The sequence below is a fragment of the Sylvia atricapilla genome, chromosome 1 (genome assembly GCF_009819655.1).
Source record: "Sylvia atricapilla isolate bSylAtr1 chromosome 1, bSylAtr1.pri, whole genome shotgun sequence".
Taxonomy (NCBI): Eukaryota; Metazoa; Chordata; class Aves; order Passeriformes; family Sylviidae; genus Sylvia; species Sylvia atricapilla.
This window is the reverse complement of record NC_089140.1, coordinates 119,145,497-119,160,136: the sequence shown is the minus strand read 5'-3', so window position 1 is coordinate 119,160,136 and position 14,640 is coordinate 119,145,497. Positions and strand designations below refer to the sequence as shown.

The following is a 14,640-nucleotide window of genomic DNA, read 5'->3' as shown; positions in this document are numbered from 1 at the left end:
TGTATTCAAACATTGAAATCACATCGTATTTATATATACACTATACAGCACACAAGACTACTTAGAAAATGGATTATGAAAACATAAAAATATAATTTCTAAAACAAACACTAATAGATTCTGTATTATGACCTTACATTATATTAGCCTTTGACATAACAACGGAACCAAAGGCTAACACTGAGAAACTGAGTCAGTGAGGTGATCCAAATACTCAGACTAATTTTATAACACAGTAGCTTCAATGGCTGTATCACTAACAAAAAATCTAAATGCTGTGGAAATCAAAAGGAAAAAACCTGTCTTGTCTCTGAAACCACTTGCTTCATGCAACTGACTACCCACTACTTCAGCTGCTGCAAGAAGGCTCCAGACTCAACCCCTGTGAAGGTACTGAAGAGAGAGCTAATTGCACTAATAACCGTCTTGAAGAGAAGAAAGGTGTCCTCAGTAAGAAGGAAGGAATGCTCCAAAAGAATGGATAGACTTTATCACCTTGAAGAAAACCTTGAAAATGCTGGTTTCCTCACTACTGAAAACAGCAGAAATACTCGATTGTCTCTTTTGACTTCTCTTGCCCCTGATGAGGTGGTGTATTTTTTTAATTCTTCAGAAGTTTAAAGAAACTGCTAAACTACAAGAGTGAAAAGAATCACAGTCATGAAGGTATCACCCAATTCCTCACTGATTTATTTAAACATGGTTGGGAAATAATTGAAGGCAAAATAGAGCATTTTTTTTGCATTCTCTGATAAGTGAAGTGACAAAAGGGATTTTGTGAGATCTTTCTCTCCCAGCTCATATTTTAAAGGGCAGAATCGTTTATTACATGCAGTTAAAGAACAATAGCAATAGCCAAGGTTGCTAGGTTTGGCTCAAGATCTGAGCCCTTTGTTCCCTGGTGTGCAGGACTGAGAGAATATATAGTATCTTGGCACCTGCTGTTAGCAGCTACTTAAGGGAATTCAAAATTTAATTAACCTTCATAGCAATCCATAAAAGATGTTATGTATGTTCAGAACTCCAGAATTTAGAGAATTTAAGGTTTCTATATTCCTTACCTCTCTACTTGTTAATCTGTGGACAATGATGCCAGGTGAAAAACTGTGCCACACTTTCATGTAGGTAGTTTTTGGAAACATTTTACAACATCAACAATTTTTTTGTATGAATTGGGAAGAATCCCATGATTCGCATATTTGCTCCTTTCGTAAAGCAAAAGCCACACTGCTGACAAGCAAAACTATCTAGAATTACAAGGCCATCTAGTCACTGCTGCTGTGACAGTACTGTGAGCTGAAGGTCCCCGAGGCTCCACAACCCTGCAAGAGATGCTATCGCATGAGTGATGAGGTCTGCCTGTAGCTGTGCTTCCAGAGCATCAGAAAATGTCTTGAAGCCCCGTTGTCTACAAAGTGCTTTAGAAAAGTATTAATTTACGAGCAAAATGGGGAAAAAACGTAGAAAAAAGTAGGGTGGCATATGGCCAAACTTTTGACTTAATTTCACCACAGGTTGCTTTTTATTTACAAGCAGCTAATCCGCTCTCAAACTACACAATAGAGCAGCCATTGGCAAAGGCAGGCAGATAAAATTGGCATGCCTCTGTATTGTTCTTGTTAATCTGAACCATTAACAGAAGGGTGAGAAGGCTAGTTTTGTCATTTAAACAGGCTTAAATCCTTTCTCTAAATGAGCTTTTGTCTACATAGAAGAATTCACCCAGGAAATTTAAGGGGTTTCTGTTAGTGTTGCATTCTCGCGTTGACGAAGCTACAGGAATACTAACCTGTTTATTTGGTCTTCACACTGTAAATGCAAAAATTATTGCCAGCTGTCAAAACTAAAAGGCCTTCAACCTGACTAAATTATTTCTCAGAGGTGAAACAGGATGCGATTATAAAGCAAGAATCAACTGTCTGAAATCCTGAACTGCACCTGTGCAACTAAATCTCCATTTATACAGGTGCTTTTCAAATTGGATTTGAACCCTTAAATTCCCTGATTCATCCCCTGAAAAACCACAGAAGCTCAAATAACTAATGAAATTCAGAGAGAGAAGGGTTTAAAACAGTTTCAAGCTGTGAAGTACGGCCTAAGACTGTGTTCTTTGATTCACTGTTGATGCGACATATCAAGCATAAACATAAGTTGCACAATTCAAATGCCAGAGGTCATAGGGTAGCCAGTAGCTAAGTAATTATTTTTTTTTAGCACGGAGAGGTCATCACTTGGCCCATAAGCACAATAGGCAGCTAAATACCTGGGGGAAAAATGTATTGGATAGTATGATGTGGTTTTGTTTTGATTTTACCTGGCACATCTTGCACATATATTCAATGTGACCTTTGCTTGAGGCTCAGCCGTATGAGCACTTCGAGTTTGATTGAATTTGCTCCCAGAAGACACCACACTTGTTACTCCTTCCATTCTGAGATCATCAAGATCCTCTGCAACAAGACAGAATGATGGGATGAACATATGATTAAATTTTGTAGCAATAAAGGAGCCTCATCTGTAGAATAACTAAAAAATGGAACTGCTCAAAAACTGAGAAGAAAACATTTACTTGCATACTAATAGGAAAAGACATCTGAGAGATTTTTTTATTTTTATATATTATCACCATCCTTAAAAATATTCAGTATCGTTCCATATCAAGCCATGCAGAATATTTTTAAAATCTTTATTTATCTGGTTCATTTCTACAAAGCTTGTCATCAAGAGATGCTGTTGAATAGACATTTTGTCTTCAATATGCCCAATTTGACACTGGACATACTGAAGACAAAAATTTTTTCAAGTGTATGCTATTCCTTTGTGGTTTTTGCATCATTTATTCACCTAGCAATGAAAAAATATTGCTAAAATAAAAGTGTTCTGCTAAACCCAGAAAAATTGAAATGGACATATATATCACATTAAAAGGGACCATAATGTGCAAAATTAACTCTACCATATTCTTGTAATATGGGCAACTCATTATAAAAAATGAATTTTCAACTACTGTAAAACCATTCACATTTTGAAGGGAGACAGCAGAGGGTCTCAGAGAATTTTTTTTCCCTGAGATGACATATTTTTTTACTAACACAAAACAGGCAAGTTCCCTATGCCTCAGGTATCTATAAGCAATTTTCAGTTGCTTATAACCTGATTAGACTCTAGCTGAAATGTAAACAAGCAAAACACTGGCCAGCTTCTATTCAATGACCATATACTGATCATGTCATCATTCCATGTTTATGGTACACAGTATGGCATCATCTTATTAAAATGTCTTTCAGATATTCTATACACATGTATTTTCATATATTTAATTTACAAAAGAACCTAATGTTAAAGGATCTGAATGAAGCACAAAGTACAAAAAGATTTTAAATCCCAGTATCAGATGGAGAAAAGTCACAGAGAACTTTAAAATCAGAGAAGGTATAGAATATTTTAAATTATAATTCATTCAATTAATTAGAAAAATCTTTACTCCCAAATCTCTACCCGAAATACTTCTGGTTGTCCTCTATAGTTCATGGACCCTACTCTTACCACTGTTCCTTGAACTCAGGGCATGTGGTCAGACTGTCGGGATTATGTCCTGTTAACAACACTCTTTTGGGAAGACAGAGTTTTTAGTAAGAAACAGTCAGTAACAGCTAGCCTAAACTCGCATTAAAATTTTGTGAGCCAAGTCCTTGAACTACGTTTTCTTCTCTGTAATGTTTTATTTTACTGCTTAAGAAAACTCGCCTCCCCAACCGCCCCCCGCCATCCTCCCAGCCAATTTGTTGCCTTGATATAAATTGACAAGTGTACTGAAGTTTCTGGCATCATTTTACACCATTTCAACACCTTTTCCTTTAAATTTCATGTATGGTTAATACACAAACTAATTCAAAGGACCTGGAAGGTTATATGATAGAGAGCTATGAAATCAATCATCTATGAGTCATTTCAGAAAAGGTATTACATATTTGGAACACATTATGTATTAAAATAAATACAGTTTAATTGTGCTTTAAAGAGGTGTGAAAAGTTCCATATTTTTTAACAGATGTAAACCACTGGATGAATTACAGCTTAAAAGAAATGGAAGCACAAGCCTCAGGTTTTTCTCCCACTAAGCAGATGTGATTTCTTTAAATAAGGTTTTCAGCTGTTCTCTGCGTGATTAACTTTGGCTCTCTGACGACTCGGTGTTTCAACAAAGCAATGATTTAGGCTGCCCTCCATTATATCTTTTATATTTGAATTTGAATATCAAACCCATGCCTTTTTGTCATTTTTAGTCAACTACAAGCCTTTTTCTCTCAAAAGAAAATTAGGTGAAACTTTGTGCAAGAAATGTGGAGTCAAGAGGTGCCTGCAGTTCTAGCAAACAGACAAGTAGGCAGAACAGTATGCAGTACAAATTTGTTGTCACATGCTGTTAGACCAACAGCAGTAATGTTCATTAAAAATGCAGATTTAAAACACCAAAAACCTATATCATATACAACTGTTATTCTTCTTGAGGAATTTTAGTTGATCTAATTCAACACTGGATGGAATTTATCCATGGCAAACTACAAAAAGTTGTTAATAACACCATTAAACAGGGAAGAGTAACTCCATCTACCAAATCCAAAGAACAACAGCATTTGATGTAATTTGATTACTGCACCTCTGCATTGGCATGGAATGATTTCAGTTTCTTCTGGAAACATCAGATTTACAGTGCAGACATTGAACATTTTCTCACTAAAGCAACTAGGCTTTGAGAAGCTGCCTGTTTTGCAATACTCATAACTTTGGATGGGAGTTTTTGAGTTCGTAAATTTATATACCAGATCAACCCCATTCATTACTGCAGGCTTTTAATTTTAAAAAAATCCAAACAACAAAACCTAGCAGCAATAAAACACTAAATCATACAGAAATTTTAGTACTAAACTGTGAGTGTATGTGTGTACATTGTTCAATAATTCATGTGTGTTTTGCAGAAAAATATTTGATCACATATAAGAAAGTTATTAAAATAAATACAATCAGTGAATGCAAGACTGCTTTTTAACAGTAAAAAAAAAAGAGCTCCAAAGGTTCAGATGCTTCTATCGGAAAGAACCAGTCTTAGCAAAATAGGATTTCATTGGAGAGTCAATTCAGTTACAGGGTCTGGACACTGAATCTTTTCTCTTTCTTTGTATTCTTTGCTAGACCAACTAGTGATGATACAGCTGAGCGGCTCTGTGATTTTATTGAGCAGCAATGAGGTAATTCACAGAGAAAAGAGAGAAAGAAAAGAGGAGATGGTGACTGCTTGTGTCATGAAAGACAAAAATAGAGAGAAACTTCTCAAATCCTTAGACAATTGTTATCTATCTTTGTATAGTGATAGACTGGAAGTTCACATAAACAAAACAATCTCACTTATGCTAATAAAAATTTGTTATTTTAATGCATGGTTGTTCATTGCATTTCTCTGATGTAATGTTCAAGGTCTGCTATTCTCTAAAAAGGGTATGTGAAGACCCAGCTTCATTCCTACATTAATTTCTATTAGATATGTTCTGTATGTTAAAACAAATACACACGAAACAAGCAAAAAGAACCTTACATTTTCCTCAAATCATCAATTTACCAAAATGAATTCACACAGCTGTAATTTTTATGCTTTGCCACAACAATACACAAAAATACTTGAAAGTAAGAAAAAGATCACAAGTGTAATATAGCATAGCACAGAACCAGATGTTTTTTAGATTAATAATGCTGTACTAAGCTTATTTCTTTGTGATTTTCTTTTAAGAAAACTTTCACCAAAAAGGGGAGGGGAAAAATATTACCTACTTCAACTAAACAAGAATATAGCTCAATAACAAAGTCATGTTTTTAAACAGGTCATTGTTCACAGTTATTTACTTCCTTTCTTTTTTGGGAGGAAGGGATGGCGAGAGGGAAAGGGGCACTCATTCGTGCCAATTATTCCAGAAACCGTGCAAGATTGCTTATTGTCTTGGGATGACAGGGTGTGGAATCATCTTACAAACACAAGATTTGCACACTGTCTATGTTAAGGACAGAGCTCTTATGCAAAACTCCTATAAAATACAATGAAAGCCTAGTTGCACAGAAGGCTCAGGTAACCAGATCATATGTTGTATTGTTTTATATGATCCAGTCACTTTTGTCTCCTTCTCCATTGTAAAACATGTAGTAATTTCCCAGGAGTACTTCAAGAAGTATAAGGTTCAAAGCTGGAAAAATCTGTCAGCTCAGTTTGTCTGTTCAGTCTAATACTAAGAAAAGCATTAAGTGTTCTCACGTGAGAGTAAAAATTCAGATAATGAACTCTGATTTATGTTCTTGCATGCCACCAAGAAATTCTGGTTCACCAGTAAATGTCTCTTTCTTTGAAGCAAATAATTCCTCAGGGTAGCTCTTACATTGTGGCAGACATTGATGTATTCCTTGTATATAGATCCTTGTATATAAATCCTTGCATGGATTTGTCAAGTCCTGTTGGCTGAAGCACATACGCTTAATATGTTCCACCAATCTCATTTGAAAACAATCAAACACACCCCCCAACGAACCAAAAAACACCAAAATACAACACAAACCAAACAAAGAAATGAAACAAAAAACCCTAATCAACAAAACCCTACTGCTGACAGGAGCTCTGCTTGTGAAATCTAAGCAGCTTTATAGGTCATACTTTTATGTGTCTTATTATCTTAGCCAATCCTCTTTTAGATAAATTATCTTGCCAGATATCAAGAGATTCTAACAAAAAGACACATTAATTCCTAGAGAAATATTGGCACAAGCAGAAATTAGAGTTCTAGACTAGGAAGGACCATGAACATAGAATATCTGATGCTCCAGTCCTGAAATAGATATTTTAAACATCTGCTTCAACAGATGCAAAACTGGAGTTATCCTCTGCAGTACACTAAGTACAGGACACCTCATTTTGTTTTTTCAAGGTCATGGAGCAGACAATGCTGTTAGTCTGGTACATACATTCTAAGAAATTTTCCCATAAACATCTTAAAATACCAGCATTTTGCCTAGTGAAGACCCATGCCATATACTTTTGACACAAACATCATTCTAAATAAATACATCAACAGACTTTCACTCCTTAGGTGTATCTGTACAGACAGACACATCTCAAGACATCTTACTTAAGAAGCATCTCAAGTTGACAGGAAATTCCCTAAACACTTGTGCTTTCACCGATGGATGCACATAAATCCAATTGAAACACGATGCTGCTGAGACCTTGAATTTGCACATCTACCTCTACCTGTATCAGTTGTCAGAGCCAATCTGGCAGAATCTCACTTCACCGTCTAAAAACCACAAAACCAACATGGGAGTAGGGAAAGCAGCACTGTTTCAGGTACTGCTGATGCAACAATTCATTGATTTGAGTTGTCACTTCTAATCAGCAAGAGTGAAAGGAATCTTTCTTCAGTTTCTCCCTCTTCCTATCTTCCCCTAGCTGGGATTGGAATTAACATAAGAGGTAGCCTTTTCCGATGAAGATGGTCTAGTTTGATTAAACACTTCAGTACCTTAGAAAACTACATGAAGCACTGGCCTGCAGGGCTCCTGCTTATCCTACCTTTTTCCACAAGGTGTGATAATTATTCATAATTATTCATTTTCATAACTGAAAACAAGTAACTTGCAGGTAAGACTGACAGAACACTGACTTAGGAGATGAGAGTGTCTCTAAGATGAAGCAGGAGCTTCAGAGCACATTATGGTCTCATTTTAGTTACATGAGGAAGTCCATAACTACAGTTTAAAAGAACTGGCATCATGCTGTCTTATCACTCCCCTACTGGTAATCAAGGATCTAATATCACCAAATAACCACTGCTCACCCACCAGTTCAGCAACAATAACTGACTAAGTAACTATTGTTGCTCCTTACCAGTAGAGATTTCAAACTCATTCATCTAAGCTATCAACTAGGTAGTTTCATTCAGTGCTAATGAATTATTTCAAAATCTTTATTTTTACATTAATGGGAATCTAGTATTGTTTGGAGCATTTTAATGACGTCTACATTTCCTATAAAATAAAATTTAGAATATTTCACTTGCTCTATCACATTCTACATTGCACTACTGCAATTGCCGTAACCTCACACTAGTGCTTGTACTGTAATAATGCTGAATCTCACAAAGGTCATAATGAAATAATACACAAAAGCACCCAAAATTCCCGAGTTCAGAAGGCATCTAAAGGAATGTCTTTTAATGTTTTCCCTTGGTAATTTTTTTCTTTTTCTTTTTTTTTTTTTTTTTTAACTTTAGCTTTAAATAAAGCAACTTTTAAAATTAAAAGCAAATTTTGATCAATATTTCTAATTAGCTCCAATTCTGATGTCATTCATTCCTGCAACCACTATAGTTATGTGCAATTTGGGCCACAGTTCAAATCCATGCTCTTAAAGAAAGCATCAAAAAAAGCTTTTCATAATATTAGAAAAAAAGTCATGTTTAAGCCCCAAAGTTTTTCTTCAATCATAACAAAAATATCAAAGCAGAAGGAAAGAATGTATATTTAAAAGGTTTCAGTTTGTTTTATTTTTTAACAAAGGGGAGACAGCCGTAATATTTTGAAGTGCATTTGGTTAATGTAGCACAGATGTGCCTTACAATATATATCTGCAATACTGAATTTCACATTACATTATTGCTTACATTTTTCTTTATTAAGTCTATTTTGAATTAAACTGATAATTTGCATGCTGTCCATACGAAGTTTTATGAAAATGAGCTAAGATAAATAATTAGTTCAGTATTCCTCACAAAACACAGAACAAGTAAAGTGCATTTTCAGCCAATCAGAGAAAACACTATCCTGTTTAGCATTTTATGAATCAATTTTTGCACTCAGCACCACATTCGTATTTCTTTGCAGCCACTTAAGTTACTCTACCAGTCCCTTGGCTGGATTAATCCTAGCTGGTTGTCGAGAGGCCAGTGGAAATTCATACACCTTTTATTAAAATGAAAGTTGAGGCAAAGCAGAAAAATTACAAATAATCTTATGCCAAACATTTCCAGTAACACTGAACCTTCCAAGAGGGTTTTTTTTGTTTTAAAAACCGTTAGTCCAAAGATTTCTGGAGTGCCAGTATGTTTGCTCTTTTTCCTAAACCTACACACATCAAGAATTCCTACAGCGCAAATATCTCTATTTCCACAACTTCTTTTTTCTGAAATTAAAATGAATAAATTCCAAACATAGTCAAATATTTTACTTGCCTTTCAGAGAATTTCCTTCATGAAAGAGAACCACAATAACTAAGAAACAAGATGCTTATAGAGCTTAATTTTCTAGTAATAAACCAGCACATCTCTCATTTTAGAAAAGTGCCTTTCTGTCAGGCACTATTGCACTTTTCGCCAGAAAAGTTCCAGTTAATTTAGGGATTCATGTATGAGTGGTCTCAGACTGGACAGTTTGGGCAGGCAGGAAGAAAGCAAAGAAATCTCTAAACTCTCTGTGTGCACAGGCACATTTAGCAACAGATATTTCATATGCTGTATGTGAAAGTTCCTAGCGAGCTCTAGGTGCATTAAAGTCCTGACTGAGACAGTAACATGTAAGGAATTCTACGATAACCACCAAAGCTCTTAGCTAAAAAAAAAAAAAAAAAAGAAGAAACACTGTGGATCTTTTCTATTGCTCCTCAATTTCTGCCCAGCTGCAAAGGCAAAACTGCCCTCCTTGTTACTTCTGCTACCAGAGAATCCAGGATGAGAATGAGCATAGCATGGCATCCAACGACCAAGACTCTGCCATTTCTTCCAGCCCCATCCCTCCATCAGCTTGCATCAACTTTGCTTTGTGCTGAGACAAGACCATCTGTTTTGTATCACTATCCTTATTCTGGCCAGACACTGGGACATCTGGAAGACTGCACTGTCTACACTCCGAGAAGCAGACACGGAGCTGGATACCATCAGCATACCAATGGCACCACAGCTGACAGTACATGCTCTTCCTCATTCATTGATTAAATTAATACCACTGACATCTTTCCACAAGAGTAGAAAAAATATATAATTTTATCTCCCCAGTTGGGTGAAGGAGATAAACTAGTAGGAATGTGAAAACCATTCCACACATCCAATAGATTAATCATTTAATAAAGTTTCAAATACACTAACAGTTTTTTTCGATATTTTTTCTTTTTCTTTTTATAAAGAGAAGTAAATGCTTTTTAAAGAAAGTTTAGGTTGTTGAAAAACATGTGCAGTTGGAGATGTTGTATAGGTGCTGTTTATGCTATTAGATTGCTTTGTGTAACCTATGAGTTCAGTGCACTATTGGGTTATGTTTGCTCATGCTTTTGGTTTGGAAAGGAGAAAATAGGTTTTTGGTTTTGCTGCAATGCTTGTGCAAGCATTCTGCAATGCAAGACAAAGACCTGGCTGAAACAGAAAATGGTCTAATGGTACATATAATACATTTGGTTACTACACTTTCATTGGATATTGCAGGACAAGATTTTTGCCAAAAAATAATTCAGGCATTACATGTAAATCATGCAATGTTAGTTCAAGCCTAGCATCTTAAACATCATAGAGATACATTTGCTTTTACTCAACACTACTTTATCTTCTGGATATGAATGATATATTACTCTAGAATGCCTCATTTCAGAAGATTAAAACCATTTTGAAAATGGATCAGAAAATTTTACCTGACAATTCTGCTTCTCAAGACACACTAATGTTAATCATGAACTCCATTGACTGAAAATTTATCTAAAGTATTTCAAATTTCTCCCTTTTGGGTTTTAGCTCCTTACTATGAGAGCTGTGGAACTCAGGTAGATCTTGAGACATCTTTAACTTTGGAGTCCACAGCAGTGGAACAGAATTCAAACCACATCCCCTGTTAGTTACAGCACTTCCTCTTCTTGTGGAGGATAAAAACTGCTAACCACTCTATCAATGACTAAGAGGGACTCAGAGACTCTAGACTGGAAAGCCAATTCAATGTCAGATATCAAATGTTCCTCTAAGAGCTGTGAAAAAACAAGGGTGAAGGAAACACAAAACATCAGGAAGCACAATCATCATATGCTGGATGGAGGGAGCAGAAAAGAGTACATTGTACCACAGAAGCTAAATTACTGATTTATTATATTTTCCTTCTCAAAAAGAACCATCTGTACTAATTTCCTAGACTGCAGGCAGTTTGACTGATAGAAAACCTAAAAATGAAATAAAGACAAAGTCACAGTACAAACCATATCAACAGGAAGAACAGAGAAAATAAAGAAAAGAATGCAATGGCAGAAAATATCTATTTCAAGCCAAAAGGAAACAGGCAATACTGCCCCAAGAAAGTTTCTGGTTTGTCAACACAAAAAAGCCAAGTAATTAATAGTTTTCTATCTTCAGGCACACTAGCAAACCTCACTAGCCCTGAAATACTGTTTGCTTAAATGGTGGCTGAATAAGGCCAAACTCCAAGGTGCTAACTTGCAGCCACTAAGAATGCGGTTCTGTATTCCAGTAGCTTGTTTCCATGGGTGAGGTTCCATTTATTCCTGTGCTCTTTCCCCTTTCTACCATTCCCAGTGTGTCAGTGCTTGATTTTTACCTGACTCTGCTACATATGCATATGAAAAATAGTATATTTTTGGTGGCATCTTCTTCATGTGTGTTAGCAGAGCTGCCTTGGCACATTCAGGGCTCAATACAAGCATTAAGAACCATCTAAAGCAAACAACAGGAGCCTACAGCTCTGCCTGAAGGAACAGAGGAGGAAGTAGGATCACTTCCTCGATCAAATACAAGCTTTCATATGCAGGGAGGATCATAGAAGGATCACTTCTCCCAGAGCCATAACCCTAAGGAGTAAAAGTATCCGGCATTTAAGTAACACTAACAAGTCAGAATGTGAACATGTTTATCAAAGCATTAGTAATAAAATAAGATATCATTTTTACATTAACAGAATGATACCCCATCTGCAACTCACCACTGCTGGTTTAACGACCTTAAAATTTAGTGCAATTTTGCTTCTTGCTTCTCTCAAGACACCAAAGCTTTTCAAAACTGAGATTCCGTGAGAATATGCACATCTTCAGAAATGCATTCCTAATATATTACCAACATATGATTCTTAATACTACATGTTACCACATTAAAATACAATTTCCAATTTTTTTAAAAAAGTATTACAACATGGCAAGTAATCATCGCTTTTTTTTTTTTTTTTTTAAACTAAGCAATGCCAAGCTGTTAAAATCTAATATGATTGAACTTGGAAATAAGCTTGAACATGAGAAGTAGGCTAAAATCAGACTAATTATCAACACAGTGTCTTACCTTCTTATCACCATTTCCTCATCTGTTTTAAAATTCCTTAAATATGGTAATGTGCACAAATTAAATTATATCTGATATTATGGTACAGCTTTTTAAGTGAATGCAGACTTCATGGATAAGTCTCGCTACTTTGAAAATTAACACAAATTAGAAAAGGCAATCCAAAGGCTCAAAGAAATTTTCAAAACTTAGTAATCTATCAATTTTCATATTACAGATACAAATATTATACTGAAACTAGTGTACACACACATTTGATCCTTCATAAAATTATGTCACATCAATTAAATTGCATTCCTCCAAACTCAACACCTCTTAAGTTTGTCAAAACACAAGAAGCAGCTTGTAATATCTGACAGTGCTTCAGCATATTCACGGAAACACTTTCCTCAGCTCCCAAATAACCTTTCCAATTATCTGTGTACAATCAAAGTTCCTTCTCAGATGAGCACTTCAGAACGGTCTGGATAAGAAGCTTAAGAAGATCAGAACCATTTAAAAAGGCTTCCAACACTTCCAACAGCTTCCCAACACACCAATGAAAGCCCCCCCCCCACCTATGATTAATGTTCTATTTCTTAAGAAGCATTTCTCTATGTGAAGATTCAATGTGATGTGAATTCTTGCCAAACTGTTGCTCATTTACAAACTATAACTTATGGGTAATATGAAAAAATCAAAACCACTTAATTCAAACAAACTCTAAACACCAGGCTATCAGAAAGACAATTCCCAAGTCACAGGTAGTTTAACTACAGTATCGATAGAATTTGGAAATTTTAACAGAGGGTTTTAGGTTCCTTAAGCAAATACATTATTCAAGCCGTTTTACCAATGCTTTTGAACACATTAGTAGAAATTTAATATTCAAAGACAAAAAAACCCTTGCTGCTCTGTAAGACCTTAACAATATTTTGCCCTGATAACCAGACATACATTTAGAACAAATTTCACCCCAAAAAAGTATTGTTTTTATAAAATAATTGTGTGAATATTCATAAAAAAACCACCATGATGATAAATTCAGCCGAATTATTTGTCACTGACATAACCCAGTTGCTACCCATTTCCTGAAAAATATCAGGAAAACAAGTTCATCTCAGAAATATTCAAATATGTCAAAAGATTTTTCTATCCCTCTAAGGACATCCAAGTAAGCATGAAAACTATTTCATAAAATCCCCCACATGGATACGTTTCTCCATACAGCCAAAAGGAGAAACAGGTCTGGAAACTATTGTCAGACACCTTGACAAGTCTTTTCTATCCCCAACATCACTCAGAGTACCTCTGCAGTTAGGTGATAGTGATTGAATAATTAAATCTGTGACGTTCTGAGGAACTGTCTATCCACAGACATTAACTCACATTTACTTTTAGTCATTTATACTCTAAGCAACTGAGAGTCTGAAACAAGAATTAAATGATACATAAAGTTCCTTTCTTTAGATAAAAATGACAATGATTCATTCAGCTTCTGAATACCCTAAATAAAAATAGAGTAATCCCTATGTCAAGAAAAAGCATTTTCCTGTGATGTGCCAAAGTAATCTTTTAGAGATGGGCAGGTGAGCAAGCATTAATTACCAGTGACTGTATTCTCTACATGTAGGAGAGAAATGAAGACTTTGGTTGACAGTTCAATGTTTGAAGAAGGAAATAAATGTTTAGTCACTGCTTTGTACTATAAGAGGGAACTATCACAGTGAAGGGCAAGCTCTCTGTAAGATATGTGCAGGACATGCACCCAGATCTCTAGTGTCCATGAAACCAGCTGATTTGCCTCCAGGTGCTCTGAAATTTTCATGCACCAAGAGGAATATTTCTACATGAAAACTGTAAAACATGCACATGGCAAGCATGGCTTATCTTCTCAATCTCAAAGCATCACGTTTTAAATTTAGTTAGACAAAAGATTATGCATGAGAATAAAATTAGTTAGCCTTCATTTGCATTTCATATAAAACATATGTAATGATTTGTAATAATTATTTGAAACAATAAATGCATTTTTTGTATAATACAAATATTACTTTTTCTAGCCTACTAGACAATACTTTAATTGTCTGAACAAATGGAAGCTGAAATTACTCATCAGAAGAAACTTGAAGGAAGACTATGGAAGGATTACATGCAACATTACTTTCATACTTCAATGTCAGAACTTATAGATTCCAAAATAGAAAAATACTAAAAAAATTATTTAGCAAAATACTAAAGTCAGTAATATTTTAAAATTCTGCAATAACATAGGAATGTGTTGGGCAAAAAAGTATGCTCTTTACTTATG

The 14,640-nt window shown here is 35.3% G+C and overlaps 1 protein-coding gene across 1 annotated transcript in view; it reads right to left on the bottom strand.

Annotated features, from left to right (window-relative positions):
- Positions 1-14,640, bottom strand: part of C1H8orf34 (chromosome 1 C8orf34 homolog) — a 148,558-nt gene that overhangs the window by 49,468 nt on the left and 84,450 nt on the right. Inside the window, exon 8 of the mRNA XM_066332160.1 lies at positions 2,315-2,450. Coding sequence (XP_066188257.1) covers positions 2,315-2,450 — 136 coding nt within the window. The remainder of the gene's footprint in view (positions 1-2,314; positions 2,451-14,640) is intronic.